Raw genomic sequence first — 18,250 nt, 5'->3', positions numbered from 1 at the left:
GGGTGCATGGGCGCAATAGTAAAATCAGCCTCACTGGTTTTTCTTGCTGTGTTATCAAAAGCAGAATTCTGACATCCACTTTGCGACTTGTTTCTGAATGACTCGTAGCTGTTTGAAAGAAATCTCTTCCTTCCTCACTGGAGACATGTTTACTATCCTAGGGGGATAGTCAAAGGAAAGATTTCCAAAAATGTTTTGATCAATGACCACATCTTTGGAAATGTATAGAGTTTCCCAAGGAGGCTACTTGAAAGGAGATAGTGCTTATGTTGTTTATGTTCTGGCATTTATGTTATAAACCAGTCTTATTGCTTTAGAGTATAGTTTATGAGGAGAAACGGTAGCCTGTGGTGGTTAAGAACATGGATTCCTTTTGCTCTGCTATTTACTGGCTGAGTGATCTTGGGCAAGTCACCTAATCTCCATGAGCCTCAACCTTCATCTGTAAAATGGGGATCATAATAGTTGTGAAGATTAAATGATTTAATGTATGTAAATCATTTAGAATATTGTTGGGGTAAGTGCTGTATAAGGTTAGTTATTATTACTATGCATGTGACTATTAAAATAATGAAATTATTTTTCATGTGCAGCTCATGAAAGTCAGCTTCATAAATATAGAACCACACCGTATATATAAGCATATGGTATATGAGATAGAGAAGCATTTCTTAAATTTCTTAATGAATTTTTTTTCTTATTTTATTTTAGAAAAATTTTTTATTTTAGAAAAACTAACAAATACGGAAAAATACGAGGCAGAAAAAAGTCTCATAATTCTTCAGAGATAAATACTGTTTACAAAGATATATTTTAAACAAAAATTAGAATGATAATGTGTATATTTTTTACTCTGCTTTTTTTACCATCCAGTATATAATGAATATTTTTTCATATAATTCCAATTGTATAGTATTTTATCATATGGATTTTTTTCCATTCTATCATAGGTTATCCTTTAGTGAACATTCTTGTACATAAATCTCTGCAAGTCTTTGGAATATTTCATAGGATAAATTAAAAGGAGAATTGTATGGGCTAACTTTTGTTAAGATTTTTGCTTCTCATTGTCAAGTTGCTACCCAGGGAGGTAATGCCAGTTTCCAATTTAAGAAGCAATGTATGAGAGTGCTTATTGGTACATCCACTGTTAACACCGGGAATTATCGAAAACAAAAATATTTGCCAGTTTGGAGGAGAAGTAGGAACTTGTGGAGGTAATTTGTATTTTCCTAATTATTATATTTGGTTGAATTTCCTCCCACCATTTATATTGGCAAAATATAGTTCTTTTGTGATTTGTTTATTCATATAGGCTTTGTTCATTTCGCTAACGTGTTTGTCTTTTCTTACTGATTTGGAAACATATTTTGTAGATTAGGGATGTTATTTACTAATCATGTGATAGAAAGATTTTTCCAGTTTGTTTATTGCCTGACTATATTTTTGTCATTCAGAAGTTTTCCTTCATTTATAATTAGAAAAACATTTTCCCCCTCAGTATTAGATTAACAGTCATTTACATGTTCTTCTGGTTATTAATATTTTATATTTTTTTCTTATAATTGTTAAAATGTGTCTAGAATTTGTCGGTGTTATGGTATGGGGTAGATGTGGAAATTTTTCTTCCCCAAGGCCGATCAGATATTGCTGCTTGCATTTACTGACTTATCTTTTACGTACTGATTTGAATGCTTAAATAATCAGATCTGCTTTTTATCCTGTTTGTTTTTACTTTGATACATCATTTTAATTGCCATAGTTTTATAATATCTTTCTATATTTGGCAGCATAAGGCCCCTATAATTAGTCTTTACTTTCAAAAATTCCGTGGCTCATCTCTTGCATGGAGAAGACAACCTAAATTTTTTCCCAGGTAAATTTAAAAATCACTTTGTCAAGGTCCTCCATGTGCCCTGCCAGTCTGTTGCTATTTTAATTGTTATTGCATTAAAAATATACATAAATCTGGAAATAACTGAAATATTTCTGGTAAATAATTTTTCTCATTCAGTAATTATCTGTCTCTACATTTATTTAAGTTTTATGGTCTTCAGAAAGTTTTGTAATTTTGTTCAGTTGGGAACTATTTATTACTTTATGTAAAATACATGGGTATTTTATATTTTTGATTACTATTTTTTGGTTACTATTGCAAATGGGATATTTAAAAATTGTGTTTTTTAAATGATACTTAAGAAAGTTTTTTATGTGTGTGCTATTTTTGTATTTGGCCATAATACAGAATGCGTCCTTATCATTCTAATATTTTTGGATGATTTTCTTGGGTTTTCTGGATATACACGAGGTAGATCATCTAATTTCTGCAAATATAATCTCTTTCAGTGATTATAGTCTCCTGTCTTTTTTTTCTTCCATTATTACCTTGTCTAGAACCTCCAGTCGGTAGCAGTTACAGCAGATAGTCATGTCTTCAACAGTTATACTTTGGGATTCTAATATTAAGTAAAGTGGTAGTTGTTGGCAGTTATCTTTGATTCTTACTTTTTTTTTTTTTTTTTTTTTCCAGGGGCTGAGGTTGAATTTTAATGAATTTTAGGAACGTTTTTTGGATATCTGTTTAGATGGTAGTATCTTTACTTCTCCTGATAAAATGTAATTTATTAGACTTTCTAATTATCGTTCCTTGGGATAAAGCCTACTTGGTTGTATTATATAGGTCCTTTAATATATTGCTGAATTCAACTTTTTAGTATTTCAATTAGGAAAGTAAGATGGGTCAGTACAGCGATTCTTATGGAAACTGCAGAGTGGTACTCCAGGGGCTGAGGGTACATCAGAATCTTTGAATGGGTCCTGTATAACATACATGTTGAACGTAATTCAAGCTACAGTTTGTAAAGCCTAATAAAGCATTTTTGGCTGATGGGGATAAGATCACAGTAGAAGAAGGTAAAGTGAGTAAAAATACTGAGAAACTGCTTTGTGTGCTTTCTTTTTGTCAAATTTGGTATCGTATTATGCTAGTGTCATGAAATGACTTGCAGAATTTTCCTCCTCCTTCTCTGCTTAGGAGCCATTTACAAAGCATCAGGATTATTTGCCTGTTGGGAGTTTGAACTTTACTTCTTCTTTTTCTTTTTCTTTTTTTTTTTTTTTTTGAGCAGAGTCTTGCTGTGTCACCCACGTTGTAGTCTTGGCTTACTGCAATCTTTGCCTTCCAGGCTCAAGCAGTTCTCCTGCTTCAGCCCCTTGAGTAGGTGGGATTGCAGGCGTGCACCACCATGCCTGGCTATTGTCTATTTAGTTTAATTCTTGAGTAAATTTTTGTCATTATATCTTAGAAGGGCAGAGTTTTACATTTATTGACATGGCATTGAACATAACATTCTCTGGTTTACTAGGGTAGAATTGTGTATAGTTTTATAATTTTAAAAATTTCATATTCACTTTTTCCATCTTCTTTTGAATTATAACTTTGTATATTCATGTCTTCTCTTTAAAAATTGACTGTATTTGCTGGTAGTCTGTTTTTTTTTTTTTTTTTAAACAAGCTCTTGAATTTGTTTATGCTCTAATTCATTAATTTCTACCTTTGTTTTTATTGCTTTCTTTGTCCTGCATTGCCTGAGCTGCTTTTGGCAACATCTTGAGATGAATGCTTACTTAGTTCATTTTTATTCTTTTTTGTTTAATGTGGAAAGTATTTCAAAATCTTGAAGTAGTTTTCTCTTTTTTGTTTCTGTATCAATTTGTGCATGTTTTTGTAGCACTTATTCAGTATTCTAATGATTTTTTCATTTTCTTTCTCATAGCTTAGTTATACAGACTGTATTTTTTTTTTTGTACCCCAATGTCCACAGAGTTTTGAACACAATAGGCACTGAACTAATGTTTCCTGAATGAATACCATGAATACCCCCATTCCCCTTTCACTCCACACAAGTAGTAAGTAGCCTGCTATAGTTAGTGGAAGTTTAGTCTTCCAACTACCAGTGCACATCACCGGTAGCTGGAGGGCTAAACTTGGAGTCTCACATATGCCACTTACTAGACGGTACCTTGTATGAGTCCTCCAATCTCTGTGATGTTTCATCTGTAAAATGGGGATAATAACTCTCTTCCCAGCTTCATCTGAGATGGCATCAATAAGATAATAAATGTAAAAGCACTTTGAATACTAACAATGTTATGTAGATATAAATATGATTTAAAATAGGTTTTTAGCATTCTTATCTCATCCACCACTTCTCCCCCTCTCCACCATGTAGAAATTATCAAGGTCTTAGGAACAGAAATTTATTTTTAAGTAGACAATATTGTACATATTCATGGAGTACATAGTGATGTTTTGATACATATCGTGTATAGTGATCAGATCAGATCAGCATAATTAGCATATTCATCATTTCAGACATTTATTATTTCTTTGTGTTAGAAACACAGAAACTTAAAAAGATATATATATATGTATATATATATCTGTGTCTTCTGAAGTATCTAGCACAGAACTTTGTTGACAGATATACAGTAAATGTTTGTTGATCGAATGTTTTCTGAGATGTACTTTTCTTTTCCATTTTTTTTTTTTCTTTGAGACAGGGTCCTGGGTCCTGCTCTGTCACCCAGGCTGGAATGCAGTGGCGCAGTCATAACTTACTGCAGCCTTGACCTCCTGGGCTCAAGCAATCCTCCCACCCCAGGATCCTCAGTAGCTGAGACTACAGGTGTACGCCACCAAACCTGGCTAATTTTTGTACATTTTGTAGAGAATGGGTCTCACTATGTTGCTCAGGCTGGTTTCAAACCGTTGGGCTCAAGCTATCTGCCTGTCTTGGCCTCCCAAAGTCCTAGGATTACAGGTATGAGCTACTGTACCTGGCCTGAGACCTACTTTTCAAACATGAATTACTAAGTGATCCTCAATTGGACCAAGACCTAGGAGCCTTGCCCCAATCACGTTGCTTCTCCCAGTTTACTCGGGTTGACCTAGACAGCTACATCAACACACAGTCTAGTGAAATGCACATGTGTAACTTGAGGATGTCAACCTTTTGGCACCATCTCATTTCCTCTGCAGAAGATCGGCTAGAGACATTATACTCTGTTCCTGAAGTATAGGCTAATAAAATAGTGGCGTTGATACAGATTGATAACAAATTATAAAATTGGTAAAAAAATTTTCTATTTTTATACAATTTAGAACAGCTATTAATATTGTTAAATTTTTTTTCTCAATTGGATGAAAAATAAATGTATGATTTTTCCTTCCCTTTCAATTGCAGTTACATTACATTTTCATTGTTTCTCTTGCACTGAGATTTATTTTTATTTTTAATTTACTTTGTTCGTTGCTATGGAAGGGTGATAATTGTATCAAGTAAGTCTCTTTTACTTACCTGAGAGTTCCCACGTTCTTTGGGGAAATAAATATCATCATATAAGTCAGTCTTAGGTTAACAGGTTGTTTATTGGTCACTGAAGGATTTCACAAACCACTGACATTTCAGCATTATGACATTTCAGCATTATGAAGAGCAATATGCTCTTCTCACCCTCTGCCCCCATATTTTTTTTAAACCATTCATTGCAGTAGGAAAAACTATAATTTTTTGAAAACAGAGATACTTACCCTTTACACAGCTTTTAAAGATTCCTGGGAGACTTCATATCTCAGATAATTGATGGTAAATTCTGCTTGGTTGTTTATAAGCTCAAACTTTGGAGATCTACAGAAAGAGTTTGATCTGAGAAATAAAAACTATTTTATTTATTTATTTATTTTTTATTTGTTTGTTTGTTTTTTTTTTGAGACGGAGTCTTGCTCTGTCGCCCAGGCTGGAGTGCCGTGGCCGGATCTCGGCTCACTGCAAGCTCTGCCTCCCGGGTTTACGCCATTCTCCTGCCTCAGCCTCCCGAGTAGCTGGGACTACAGACGCCTGCCACCTCGCCCGGCTAATAAAAACTATTTTAATGATTGTATGATCCACCAGACCCTGAGGTCTTTTCTTAAGTCCCTCCTCTTTCATGATGCGTTTGAGGATTATTCCCTTCATCTCTTTCCTTACCGACTTTATTTCCTATGTCAAAAAGTATGATACTAATGGTAAGTTTGTGTATGGTACACTTACTGGTGTATGGTACACTTACTGGTGAATGGTGGTTGACATTAGGTCATATTAAATTTTACATTTTATGATTGCTTATATATAGTAGTGTTTTATACAAACACAGTAATTCTCATTTCCCTATGGGGATTATGAGATCCCTCTGGCTGACAACACTGAGATAAATTTATTTTTTGTGTCTAGTAAGATGCTACAAATGTAGTTGACTCTCAGCATTTCTTGTCAAATGGAAACATATATAGACTGGAAGTTAAGCTTTGTGTTTTTTTTTTTTTTAACTTTACTGAACAGTTATTTAACCTTAACTGTCAATCTGCTCTTCATCACCGATAGAAAATATTTTGCTTAGAAAATGTTTTGTGTAGGCCAGGCGTGGTGGCTCATGCCTGTAGTCCCAGCACTTTGGGAGGACGAGGTAGGTAGATCACAAGATCATAGTTCGAGACCAGCCTGGCCAACATGGTGAAACCCCATCTCTACCAAAGATACAAAAAATTAACTAGGCGTGGTGGTGTGTGCCTGTAATCCCAGCTACTTGGGAAGCTGAGGCAGGAGAATCGCTTGAACCCGGGAGGCAGAGGTTGCAGTGAGCTGAGGTTGTGCGATTGCACTCCAGCCTGGGTGACAGGGTGAGACTCCATCTCAAAAAAAAAAAAAAAAAAAAGTTTTGTGTAAAACCATATGCCAGAATAGATCTAAGGAAAATGCATTTGTAGCCATAGGAGAAATCATAGATTTTGGTGGCCCTTTACCTATCACTGTGTTTTTTAAAAGAGTTATGTCTGAACCACCTATGTGTCCCGATTCATTTTGCCATTTCATCTACTGCTCTTCCTCCTGTTTTTATTTAAGACTATAAAGTTACTTTAGTGTAACTGCTGCTGTCACCTTTGCCCTTAGCTAATCAAATAGTTTACCTTGAGGGAAGCATTTATCTCCCACTTTCATTATTATTATTTTTGTAGCTGTAAAGATATATATTTTATGTCTGCAGAAGGCTGTAACACTGAAACGAGGTATTGATCTGCTGTATTTAGCAATTTCTTTCCACCTTGCCATCAATAGCATGTCAGCATCTGTCTGTACCGTGGTTGACCTCACAAATAGCTCTTTATGCTCCCATTGGATTCAAATGATATAGTATGCTGAAAACTAAATCAATGAATGATTATAAAGTTTTTAGTATTATTTCATGACCTGGAGGCAACTGGTACCCCTTGCACTGACAGTTCAGTGTACAATGAATATGGTAAAATGAGTGTGTCTGGCCTTTGTTCTACTGAAAGGAGGAAAACGGGTCACCTGGTTGGGTCAGCTCATACTTCTAATGATCTCAAAACACTCAGGCACTTCAGTTAAGCATCTCACTTTACAGAATCAGGCAGAGAGAAGAGCAAGACTCCCATTTAACTTTATTCCCCATGCCTCATCACAAGTATGTAGCAAATGTTTCTAAAATTATTTGAGCTCTAATCATATAGGCTTTTGCCTTCATTTATAAAAGAAAGACAAAAAGTTAAAACTAGATGCTTTGTCACTCTGTCATCAAGGATCTAACGAAAAGACACATGGTAGAAAGAGGGAGAGTGGTAACCTCGGTTTAGGTCTAAGGGGACTCTTGATTGCTGTCAGCACCTGGAACAAATACCAGGATAAGGTTGTTGGGGCCACATTTTCCATTTGTGGGAGTTCCTACTGACCCACTGATCTGTGGAACACCGAAATAGCAGGAGCCACTCATTTGCCTGCTTTTGGATGTTGCTGAATTCAGCATCGTCTTGAAAAGTTCTTATCGAATCATGCTTTCAGATGAAAGATGTTTTAGATATTAAACTTGACATTTGGGACATATGGAAAGATAGAACCGGGTGATGGTGGGTGAACAGGGAAAGTAGAACCCAGCAGTTGTCATCCTGATCTTTTGAGGATATGAATCAAATCTGTTTCTTTCTAAGAAATGCCATCCTGATGTACTCCTTTGTCCACTAGCCCAGTAGAAAGTTTGACAAGGAGTATTGGGGAGATCACATATTAATTCATTTCCCAGACATGTATTGGATGAATAATGTCTGAATAATAGGGTATCTTGGCTTTATTTCTTATAGATGATGTGTTATCTCCTCTCCCCAGGGTCACTTAAGGAAGGGTTGGGTGATAGTGATCAGAGCTTCAAGATGTTGGTCCGCACCAGTGCTGCCAGGAGGTCAGGAGTTTGAGACCAGTCTACAGTGCTGCTACTGGTGTAGACCAATACCTTTATATAATGTTTATTTTCAAGTTCATTTATACCACTAAAGACTGTCTCTGATGAGGGCCACTAGGGCTTTATCTGTAATTAGAAATCCTATTGCCGAGAGTTATTACTGTGTCCTGGGTTAGAAAGAACAGATACGAGGGCTAGCTCCTTCTCTTGAATGTTCATGGAAAACTGTCATGCTGGGCTTTAGCAAATCCAGAATGTGTCTGCCTGCCTCATTTTGGCCAATTGCCATTATTCCCCCCAGTAAGATACTTGAATAGGGGAAATAATAGGTGGATTTTATGACCATTTCATGTCTGGTCAGTTTCTCCTCCTACATGAAAGGATGAAGTGTGGACTCTTCATGTAAAGTCGAGCCAGAAGCCCCAAGGAAGAAATTTAGCTTGGTCCTCTGAGTCTGGGATTGAGAACAGCAAACTGAGGCACGATACCCTCTGTTTCCTGTAGTATAGGAAATTGCTGATAATTTAATAATTTGAACATTGAACTTATTCAAGTCCAGTAAAATTTTCTTAGGATCTGCTCAGGGATCTGCCTCTCCTAAAGTCTTGGGTTACTTTTGTTATTCATTATGGATCTGTGACTAATTAATCAGCTAAGCTGTTTTTGAAGTCACTTTAATTTTTGTTCTATATTATCCTTTAGGAATATAAGTACCATTAATACTCTGTGAGGTCTAAAGGAGTACTTCCCTTTCATTTGTCCTGTGGTGTCTGAAGGAGAACTTTCTTTCATTTTTCCTGTATTAGTTCACGTTACACCGTGAGGTTTGCAACTCAGGCCTAAATATAGGATTTGGGAAGGATGTTCCTGTCTCTCAATTCAGTCTTAGTGAGTACCATTAATACTCTGTGATGCCTAAAGGAGTACTTCCTTTTCATTTGTCCTGTGGTGTCTGAAGGAGAACTTTCTTTTATTTTTTCTGTATCAGTTCACGTTATACCGTGAGGTTTGCAACTCAGGCCTAAATATAGGATTTGGGAAAGATGTTCCTGTCTCTCAATTCAGTCTTTGTGTACATATATACCTGAATATTAGATAAGGAATTCTCCCACTCAGATTATGCCGCTGGAAAGAGAAGTCACTTCATATTCAAATCTTTATCAAGTCTTTTGTATTGTGGAATGCTCTTCACTGTGAACAGCATTGTTTGATCAACTATCCAAATAGTGTGTGTGTACTTATGGCTTGGAATATTTTTCTGGATCAAAACTATATGTAGTAATCTGGATTTATGCACCATAATTTCTATTTTTGCCTAAGAGTGGAAGGTTGCTACATGCTCATGTATTTCTTAAAATAATTTATGTTTTGCTGTCTGCAGATGTATATTAGAAACTGCTATATTCTTGTTGGTAGAGAATAGGGCAATTAGTTGACCTTTGTTCATACAAGCTTTGATAGTGGGGTGTCTTGGCTTTGTTCCTTGTAGATGATGGGTTATTTCCTCTCTCCAGGCCCACTTAAGGACGGGCGGGTGGTAGTGATCAGGAGTTAAAGAGTGACTAGTGTTGCCTCTGGTGTAGACCCACACCTTTATACAAAATCATTTTCAAGTTCACACCTCTAAAGGCTGTGTCTGATGAGGGCCACTTAGGACTCTGTTTCTTAGAAATCCTATTGTTGATGAAAAGGCTATAAGAAGACCTGTCCAACTTAATTCTTGATCCTAGCTGGTCACTTAGTGACAATCATGTGGCCTGTAAATGAGATAAGACATTTCTTTTTACTCAACTAAGATAAAGAAGAAACCTCTTTACAGGTTGTATGTTAATGCATACACATCTTAATGCATTTCCACTACACAGAAAAGCAGTAAGAGCCCAAAGTTAGAATTGTGTAAGGAGGTGTTTGTGTCATATGCTGGACTCTGAATCATTTGTGGACTACAATTTTATAAACAGACTCTAAAATAATATAAAATGTGTCGATGAACTGTGTACTTAAATTACATTATTTTCATTAAATAAAATTCTATATATACACAATAATATTCTTAGTTCTCATAATAGTATGGTCATATTATGATGAAATTAGTCCTTCTTCAGATTATTTTCTTTTGTAGACATTTAGGAACTTTCCTAGAAAATCTGTATCCAGTTTTTTTCTGTGCCATTTTAGATTATATACTTTATCAGAAACTCCCTAAAGAAGAATAAATTAATTTTGCATTTTCTTTCATTTTTTAGAATTTGAGAATGTATATGTGTCTGAGGCTACCTCTGTGTCTAAAAGCAGAGCATGCTTAAAACCATGACTGAGGAGTTATGCTTAACGGTATACTTTGCATGCATTTGTGATTTGAAATAGGAAAAAAGTCAAATTTGAGACAGCTTGAATGGCATGCTGTCAGTTTGGAGCTTCATGAATTGGCAATGGTCTCATTTAGGACCTTCAGATGTGTCTCTGCCTGGACAGAATGAGAACATTTTGCATGTTCAGAAGGAGACAGCCACTCCTTGCTGCTTCACAATAGGCAGTGGTGCATGACAGTTGCCCTTCATTGCTGGCTTCTTGGAGCTTAACCTCTGACCCTCCACTTAGTCACTGCGCAGCAGTTGGAGCAGGTTGGAGATGTTGGTGAATGACGGGCATTGGCCTGCAACGTGCTTGTCATTATTTGACTGTCAAAAGGAGCCTGCCATTGGTTTCCATCAAGGTTTGAAACCTCTGTGCAGCAGTCCATATTACTTAACTTCCAAGGCTGTCAACAGGATGATCAAATGTGCATAAAAAAATCAGAGTGCTGAATATATCTTCAATGAGGAGATAGAAGTTTCCCCTCTTCTTTTCTTTCTTTCTCTCTCTCTCTTTTTATTTTTCTTTTGGCTAAATATATTCAGATGACTTTCACAGGGCCAAGAGGTTGAATCTGTTGCTGTGGTGAGAAAAGTGAACTGTTGTCTCAAGTGGTCTAAGTTTCAAATAGCACAGTTTAAATCTGAGCAGCTCTGCTGGCTAAATTCTCTGACTTGTCTGGCATATTCTGTCAGCTTTCAGCTGTTAGTTTAAGGGACTAGATGCTAGTCCAGTGGTGCCTGGGGTTAGCTCACAGGATGAAACGTTTACTTTGGTCTTTATGTAGTGTTGCAAAGGGGTGCAGAGGTCTGTGTATGTGATTGCGAATGAAAGGGCTGATTTTGGATGTACGATTACTATCTCATTTAAGACTTTTTTCCACATGGTAGAATTCAAACTGGAATTTTAATTGATCTGATCAAGTCTTAGAAACTTAAGAGATCAGTCTTATGCAATTTTTTTTTAGACATAGAAAAATATGACAGCAAAAGCCATTTTTTTTTCCTGTAAATTTGTAACTCTGTATTGAAAAGCATCTTGAAGTGGAAGAGGATGAACCTAACAGTATTCTGGAAGTATATGGAAAGTGTTGGTTTGCTTCTAGCCTTGTGCAGTGGATGGTTTGGGAGTCACAAGACCTGAGTTTTAGTTTTGCTTCTGCCATTTTCCAGCAATGTCACTGTGTATGTCACTGAACCCCTTAGTCTCAGTTCTTCATAAGGAAAAATAGAGATACTAATATGGTGAGGATGGAAGGAGGTACTGTTTATAAAGTACTTGCTTTTGTTAAGTACTGTAGTCACTTAGTAGGCATTCCCTGATCTCCTTTTTATCCTTTTCTTTGACATTCAGTGTTAGCAGGAAAGATATCAAACAGTAGTAAGGGGCCAGATGCAGTGGTTTGTGCCTGTAATTCCATTGCTTTGGGGGGCTGAAGTGGGAGGATTATTTGAGGCTGGAAGTTCTGCACCAGCCTGGGCAACATAGTGAGACCCTGTGTCTACATGAAATTAAAAAATTAGCCAGGTATGGTGGTGTGTACCTGTAGTCCTAGCTACTTGGGAGGCTGAGGTCGGAGGATCCCTTGAGCCCAGGAGTTTGAGGTTACAGTGAGCTATGATCATGCCATTGCACTCCAGCCTGGGCAACAGAGCTAGACCCTGTCTCTTAAAAAAAAAAAAAAGTCACAAGACAATACTTGAGCTGAATAAACATTCCAGAGCCCGACACAGTCAATCTTTGTGTTCTGACTCTTTTTTTCCTCTCATATTTCTGATTTTCTCTCATATTTCTCATAAGCTCATAAACATGATGCTTATGACATCACGTTTTAGTCAAGCACTCAAACCACCAATCTGAGTAGCCTGCCTTCCTTCCTTTTCCTCTCCTTCCCTCCCTTCCATTCATTCATTCACTCAACGAATATCTATTGAGCTCCTACTATGTGCCAGGCCCTGGTAAGTTCTAGGATACAGCCATGAACTAGATAGGTATCATTGGGCTTCATGGAGTTTACCTTCTGGAGAGAGAGACAAAAAAATAAACAAATAAATAATGATTTTTTGATAGTTCTAAATACTATAAAAAATTAGTGTAAGAAGATAAAGAAGTTATTTTGGTTGGTCACAGAAGGGCTCTCACTGTAGAGTTCTTTCCAGCAGAGAACTGTTTGAAGGAGGGAGAGGGCTCTGAGAAGATGGGGATGGAGTCTTCCAGACAAAAGGAGGCCATACTTCCTTTTTTTTTTGGTGAGGGAGTCTCACTCTGTCACCCAGGCTGGAGTGCAGTGGTGTGATCTTGGCTTATAGCAACATCTGCCTCCTGGGTTCAAGTGGTTCTCCTGCCTCAGCCTCCTGAGTAACTGGGACCACAGATGCCCACCATCATGCCTGGTTAATTATTTTGCATTTTTAGTAGAGACAGGGTTTCACCATGTTGGCCAGGCTGGTCTCGAACTCCTGACCCCAAGTGATCCGCCCGCCTCGGTCTCCCAAAGTGCTGGGATTACAGGCGTGAGCCACTGCCCCTGGCCAGGAGGCTACACTTCTGTCTCCTGCTCCTCTTCCAGTTGGGCACCAAGTTCTGGCCTTTGTCTTAATGTCTTTCCTTCTTTCATCTCTTCATCTTCAGGCCACTGCTGTGTTCAGCCCCTGTAGATTTCCCAAGGCTCTTGGCCTGTTTCCTTTCTACCCACTTCTTCCTTGCCATCTTAAAAAATATAAAATGGGCCGGGTGCCGTGGCTCACGCCTGTAATCCCAGCACTTTGGGAGGCCGAGGTGGGCAGATCACGAGGTCAGGAGATGGAGAGCATCCTGGCCAACTTGTTGAAACCCTGTCTGTATTAAAATACAAAAAATTAGCTGGGCTTGGTGGTGCGTGCCTGTATCCCAGCTACTTGGGAGGCTGAGGCAGGCTTGAACCCAGGAGGCAGAGACTGCAGTGAACCGAGATCTCACCACTGCACTCCAGCCTGGGTGACAGACTGAGACTCCGTCTCGGGGAAAAAAATAAAAAAAAAGCAAAATGACCCTGTCACTCCACTGTTCACAATTTTGTGGAGATTTGCCACTGGCTGCATGTTAAAATTCAGACTCCTGGGCTTGCTGTATAGCTTCCTGTTTTTTCAGCCTTATTTTTTGTCAGCTGCTAACCACGCCCCAACCCCAGCTTTCAGCCCCATAATTTATATCTTATACTCCTACTGTTGGAAAGTGGTGTCCCCTGAACATATGCCTTTGTGCTTTTCTCTCTCCAGGCTCTTCTCCTCCCTTCTCATTGGCACCTAGAGAATGATGTATCTTTCAACAATGTCCACAAATGCCACCTCTTCTGAGACTTCTGTGATTCTGCCATCCTCAATGCTGTGTATACTTCCTTAGCTTTCATCTCACTATCGCTGTTTGTCCATTACTTGCTCAGTCCCTGAGCTCTTTGAAGACAAGAACTGTGCTTTTATTCCTCTCTTGTATTTGCAATATCTGGCTGAGTGTCGGGCATACAACAAGCACTTTATAAACTCTCACCTATGATGACCTAATCTTTAGAAATATTTTGGGATAGATTTACTATGGACTTCAAATGTAAATATAATCAGACTGGACAGTATACATTTTGAAGAGCTCTTCAGTCAAAATATTCCATGATTGATAGAGGGACTTCTTTCTTTAGGCCTAGTTTAACTAAACATCATATTGAAAGGAGAGTGATGCATGAAAACATTAGCAACTAATAGAAATATTAGTATATTAATAGAAATATTATATATACTGACTTCCCCAAAACACCAGGATATAGTGTCAGTGAGCAAGTTAGCTCCAGTGAAACTTTTATGTTGCTGTTTTTTTTTTTTTTTAAATAATCCAACGTGGTATATCTTTTTTTCAAAGAAGATAGTATTAAATTTCATATTTCAATTCAGTAAGTAAATTTCATATTTTTTCTATCTGTCCATTTATCTCTGCATTTCCCAATTATACTGTATATCATTGTCATGATTTTTTTGTAGTTTTCATTATTTTAGAAGGTTTTTTTTTGGAGACAAGGTCTCACTCTCACTCTCCTTGCCCAGGCTGAAGTGTAGTGGCACGATCATGGTTCACTGCAGCCTCGACTTCCTAGGCTCAGGTGATCCTCCCACCGCAGCCTCGTGAGTAGCTAGGACTACAGGTGTGCACCACCATGCCCGGCTAATTTTTCGTATTTTTAGTAGAGACTTGGTTTCGCCATTATTGCCCAGGTTGGTCTTGAACTCCTGGACTCAAGCAATCTGCCTGCTTTGGCCTCCCAAAGTGCTTGGATTACAGGTATGAGCCACCGAGCCCAGCCTATTAGAAGCAATTTAATGCCAAACCAAAGTAGATTCATCATGTGAATATAATAATTTATTTAAAGTTTCCTCTATTGTTGACCAATTAGCTTGTTTCATTTATTTTATCAGCATAAATAATGCTGTGTTGAGTCAGTGGGTTTAAACATTTGTACGTGCATTTTTAAATGAATAAATTCCTAGAAACAGAACAACGGAGTTAAAGATACGGATTTTTTTAAGGCTCTTGATGAATATTGACAAGTTACCTTATGGAAAAGTTGTCCAATTGTTGGATATAGGTTGTAAAAAGGATCCTGCATTAGAATGTGTTTCTTAGATTACTTGTATATGAATTTGGAATCTAACTGGGAATCTGATATTTCAGGGGACATAGGAGAGTTCAGTGATGGGCATAAAGAGAAGAAAGAGATAGAACGAAAGGAAGAACAAAACCTTGTTTTGAACTTCTCAAATGGTGCGTAGGCTGTGTTTTAGTGATTTTCAGACTGTCCTGGCCACCTATAGGGATCTGCTTCTCCAGGTGGGGGCCTGAGAACAGCTTAGCTTCTGTTGATATATTTGTTTATACTTTTGGAAAAAAGTTCTTTCATATTAATACTTCCAAATTTGAAAAGTTTGAAAGCCACTTGGTAGGTCTCTATGTTTACTACTACCATTTTCAGACACATGATTCAAACGGGAATTATCTTGTTCATGCCTCTGCTGTTTGAGATGTCAGCCTCCTAGTTCATTGTTACCTTCTTTTTTAAAAATGTAACGTAATTTAATTTTTTTGACATGGAGTCTCACTCTGTACCCCAGGCTGGAGTGCAGTGGCATGATATCGGCTCACTGCAACCTCCACCTGCCAGGTTCAAGTGATTCTCGTGCCTCAGTAGCTGGGACTACAGGCCTGCGCCACCACGCCCAGCTAATTTTTATACTTTTAGTAGACACAGGGTTTCACCATGTTGGCCAGGCTGGTCTCAAACTCCTGACCTCAGATGAACCGCCCACCTCAGCCTCCCAAAGTGCTGGGATTACAGGCATGAGCCACCGCACCCCAGCTCTCATTGTGGCCTTATTTTTATTTTTTGTTTTGAGATGGAGTCTCACTCTGTCCCCCAAGCTGGAGTGCTGTGGTGTGATCCCAGCTCACTGCAACTTCCGCCTCCTGGGTTCATGCCATTCTCCTGCCTCAGCCTCCTGAGTAGCTGGGACTACAGGTGCCTGCCACCATGCCTGGCTAATTTCTTTTTGTATTTTTAGTAGAGATGGGGTTTCACCATGTTAGCCAGAATGGTCTTGATCTCCTGACCTCCTGATCCGCCTGCCTCGGCCTCCCAAAGTGCTGGGATTACAGGTGTGAGCCACCGTGCCCGGCCCATTGTGGCCTTCTTAAACGAACCACGTTGCTAACCCAAATGAGAGTAACCTCCTGAATTAGGTGTTGTTACTGCACTTTACAAATATCCTGTTACCTCCTTCACCTCTGTATGGTTAGGGAAATGTGGTATCAAGTCACTTTCCAGTTCCTACTCCAGTATGGGAACTGTGAAGTATCTTTTAGGCAAAGTAGAGGTTAAGGTACCTTAAGGGCAGGAACTTCTTATCTTGCTTTTATTAGCAGTCGTGTCAACATGCACTAAAATGTGATGACCCACTTTCCCTTCTGATAAAAGGAGAATGACCTGCCTGGCATGGATGGAGAGAGGTGCCTGAGGCAGATTACATTGTCACCTCTCATAATAACAGTAGGCATAAGGCAGGGGGGTGTGGAAAGGCCAGCAGATTTCTATTTACCCATGGAAATGCTTGACATTTTTGGCTCCTGATGAAATGTGCTAAGAAGAGGGGAAAAAGGAGCATTGTAGCCAGGGAAGGAATGAATGAATAAGGAAAAAAGGAATCTGGCATCGGGGAAGGAATGAATGAGTAATCAAAAAAAGGAATCTGGGGTCATATGAGACATTTGAAGCCACGAAGAGCCTTAAATCCCAGCCCTGTAGCCATCTATTGGCAGAGCCCTAAGACCTCAAACCATAGAGGGAGCCCCCTTTTCTGTCTTTTTAAATTTAACGTATATTTGTTTAGAGCCAAGATCTCTGACATGGCTTGGCTGACTTTTTGAAAGATGAACTGAGGCCGGGCACAGGAGCTCACACCTGTTATCCCAGCACTTTGGGAGGCCGAGGTGGGAGGATCACCTGAGGTCAGGAGTTAAATGTATTTGCTTACTTGGCTTTGAGACCACAGTCTGATAACTCTGGGAAAAAGTAGTTATTTTGAGATGGTTGAAATAATTTAAGGCTTTTTTAAGACAGTAATTGTGTGGTTTAACCTATCATCTTGAAATATGAATTATACAGAGATAACATTCAAAAAGGTTATATGTGACATTTCTAGGTGTCTCAGAAAAAGATCTGAGTTTGTCTCATGTCTACCATGGCAACACTCTTGAGTTATTATAAAGAACATTATTTAAGGATTTCCTCTAGAATTTTTAAATCTTAAAATGTAACTTACTTTAGCCTGAATAAAAAGAGATTTAAATTAATGGGAAACTGACTGGAAGGAAGATATAAAACAAACAACAATAACACAGCAAAAACTTCACTGAAGTACACAGTTCTACAAATTGTGCACATAAGCACACAAATTTTACAAATTGAGGGTATTTGTAGAAATTCAACTCTCTCATTTGAATCAACTCATGACAACATATTTACAAAGTAAGTAGAATGGAAAAATACCAAAAAAGCATTTCTTGGGTTAATGGTATTACCCAGGTCAAATCCATTAAGGAAGTTCTCTGGCAGACCTTTTCTTTTTTCTTAAGACATAAAGTTTTGCACTTGTTAATATAATTTGGGAGTGATCAAGAAGCTAGGTGAGACAATTTCAGATTCTGGATTTCTGGTCTATTATTTGGTTTTCTTATGAATAAGAGATTCAATCTTTTCTTTAAAGGAAGTAATTTAGATTCCTAGCACTGTCAATTCTGTTCTGAATGTTATAAACTCTGTACAAAAATTTGAGAGGAGCAGACATTCTCTGATGATGTAGAGAATCTTTAATGTTTCCAAAACGTCAGTTCTCTTCACCTAGAATAGAAAGGTATAGCGTTCACCTAATTGCAAGTCCCAAATGTCTACACCTGAGGTTGGGTGGCCAGTATCACATGAAAGAGTTTTGTGCCTTTTTGCTCAGTATATGAGTTTGAAAAATGTTGGCTGTAAGTAACAGAATTTCCATTTAACAGTGGATTAAACAGTAATGACATGATTTTTCCC

The 18,250-nt window shown here is 38.0% G+C and overlaps 2 protein-coding genes across 7 annotated transcripts in view; one reads left to right on the top strand and one right to left on the bottom strand.

The window, feature by feature from the left end:
• The window catches only part of RPGRIP1L (RPGRIP1 like), a 114,150-nt gene extending 110,068 nt beyond the window's left edge, over positions 1–4,082 (bottom strand). Inside the window, exon 1 of the mRNA XM_009196452.4 lies at positions 4,023–4,082. The gene's annotated coding sequence lies outside the window, so the exon portion shown is untranslated. The remainder of the gene's footprint in view (positions 1–4,022) is intronic.
• The window catches only part of FTO (FTO alpha-ketoglutarate dependent dioxygenase), a 440,820-nt gene that overhangs the window by 12,444 nt on the left and 410,126 nt on the right, over positions 1–18,250 (top strand). The window contains exon 1 of one of the 6 annotated variants that reach the window (XM_009196443.4): positions 15,353–15,432. The exons of the other annotated variants lie outside the window; for them this stretch is intronic. Within the exon in view, the coding sequence (XP_009194707.2) occupies positions 15,430–15,432 (3 nt within the window). The 5' untranslated portion in view covers positions 15,353–15,429. Of the gene's footprint in view, positions 1–15,352; positions 15,433–18,250 lie in introns of those variants that run through there. 6 annotated transcript variants of the gene reach the window in all.

The sequence above is a fragment of the Papio anubis genome, chromosome 18, assembly GCF_008728515.1.
Source record: "Papio anubis isolate 15944 chromosome 18, Panubis1.0, whole genome shotgun sequence".
In the NCBI taxonomy this organism is placed as follows: domain Eukaryota; kingdom Metazoa; phylum Chordata; class Mammalia; order Primates; family Cercopithecidae; genus Papio; species Papio anubis.
This window is presented reverse-complemented; position numbering and strand designations above follow the sequence as displayed.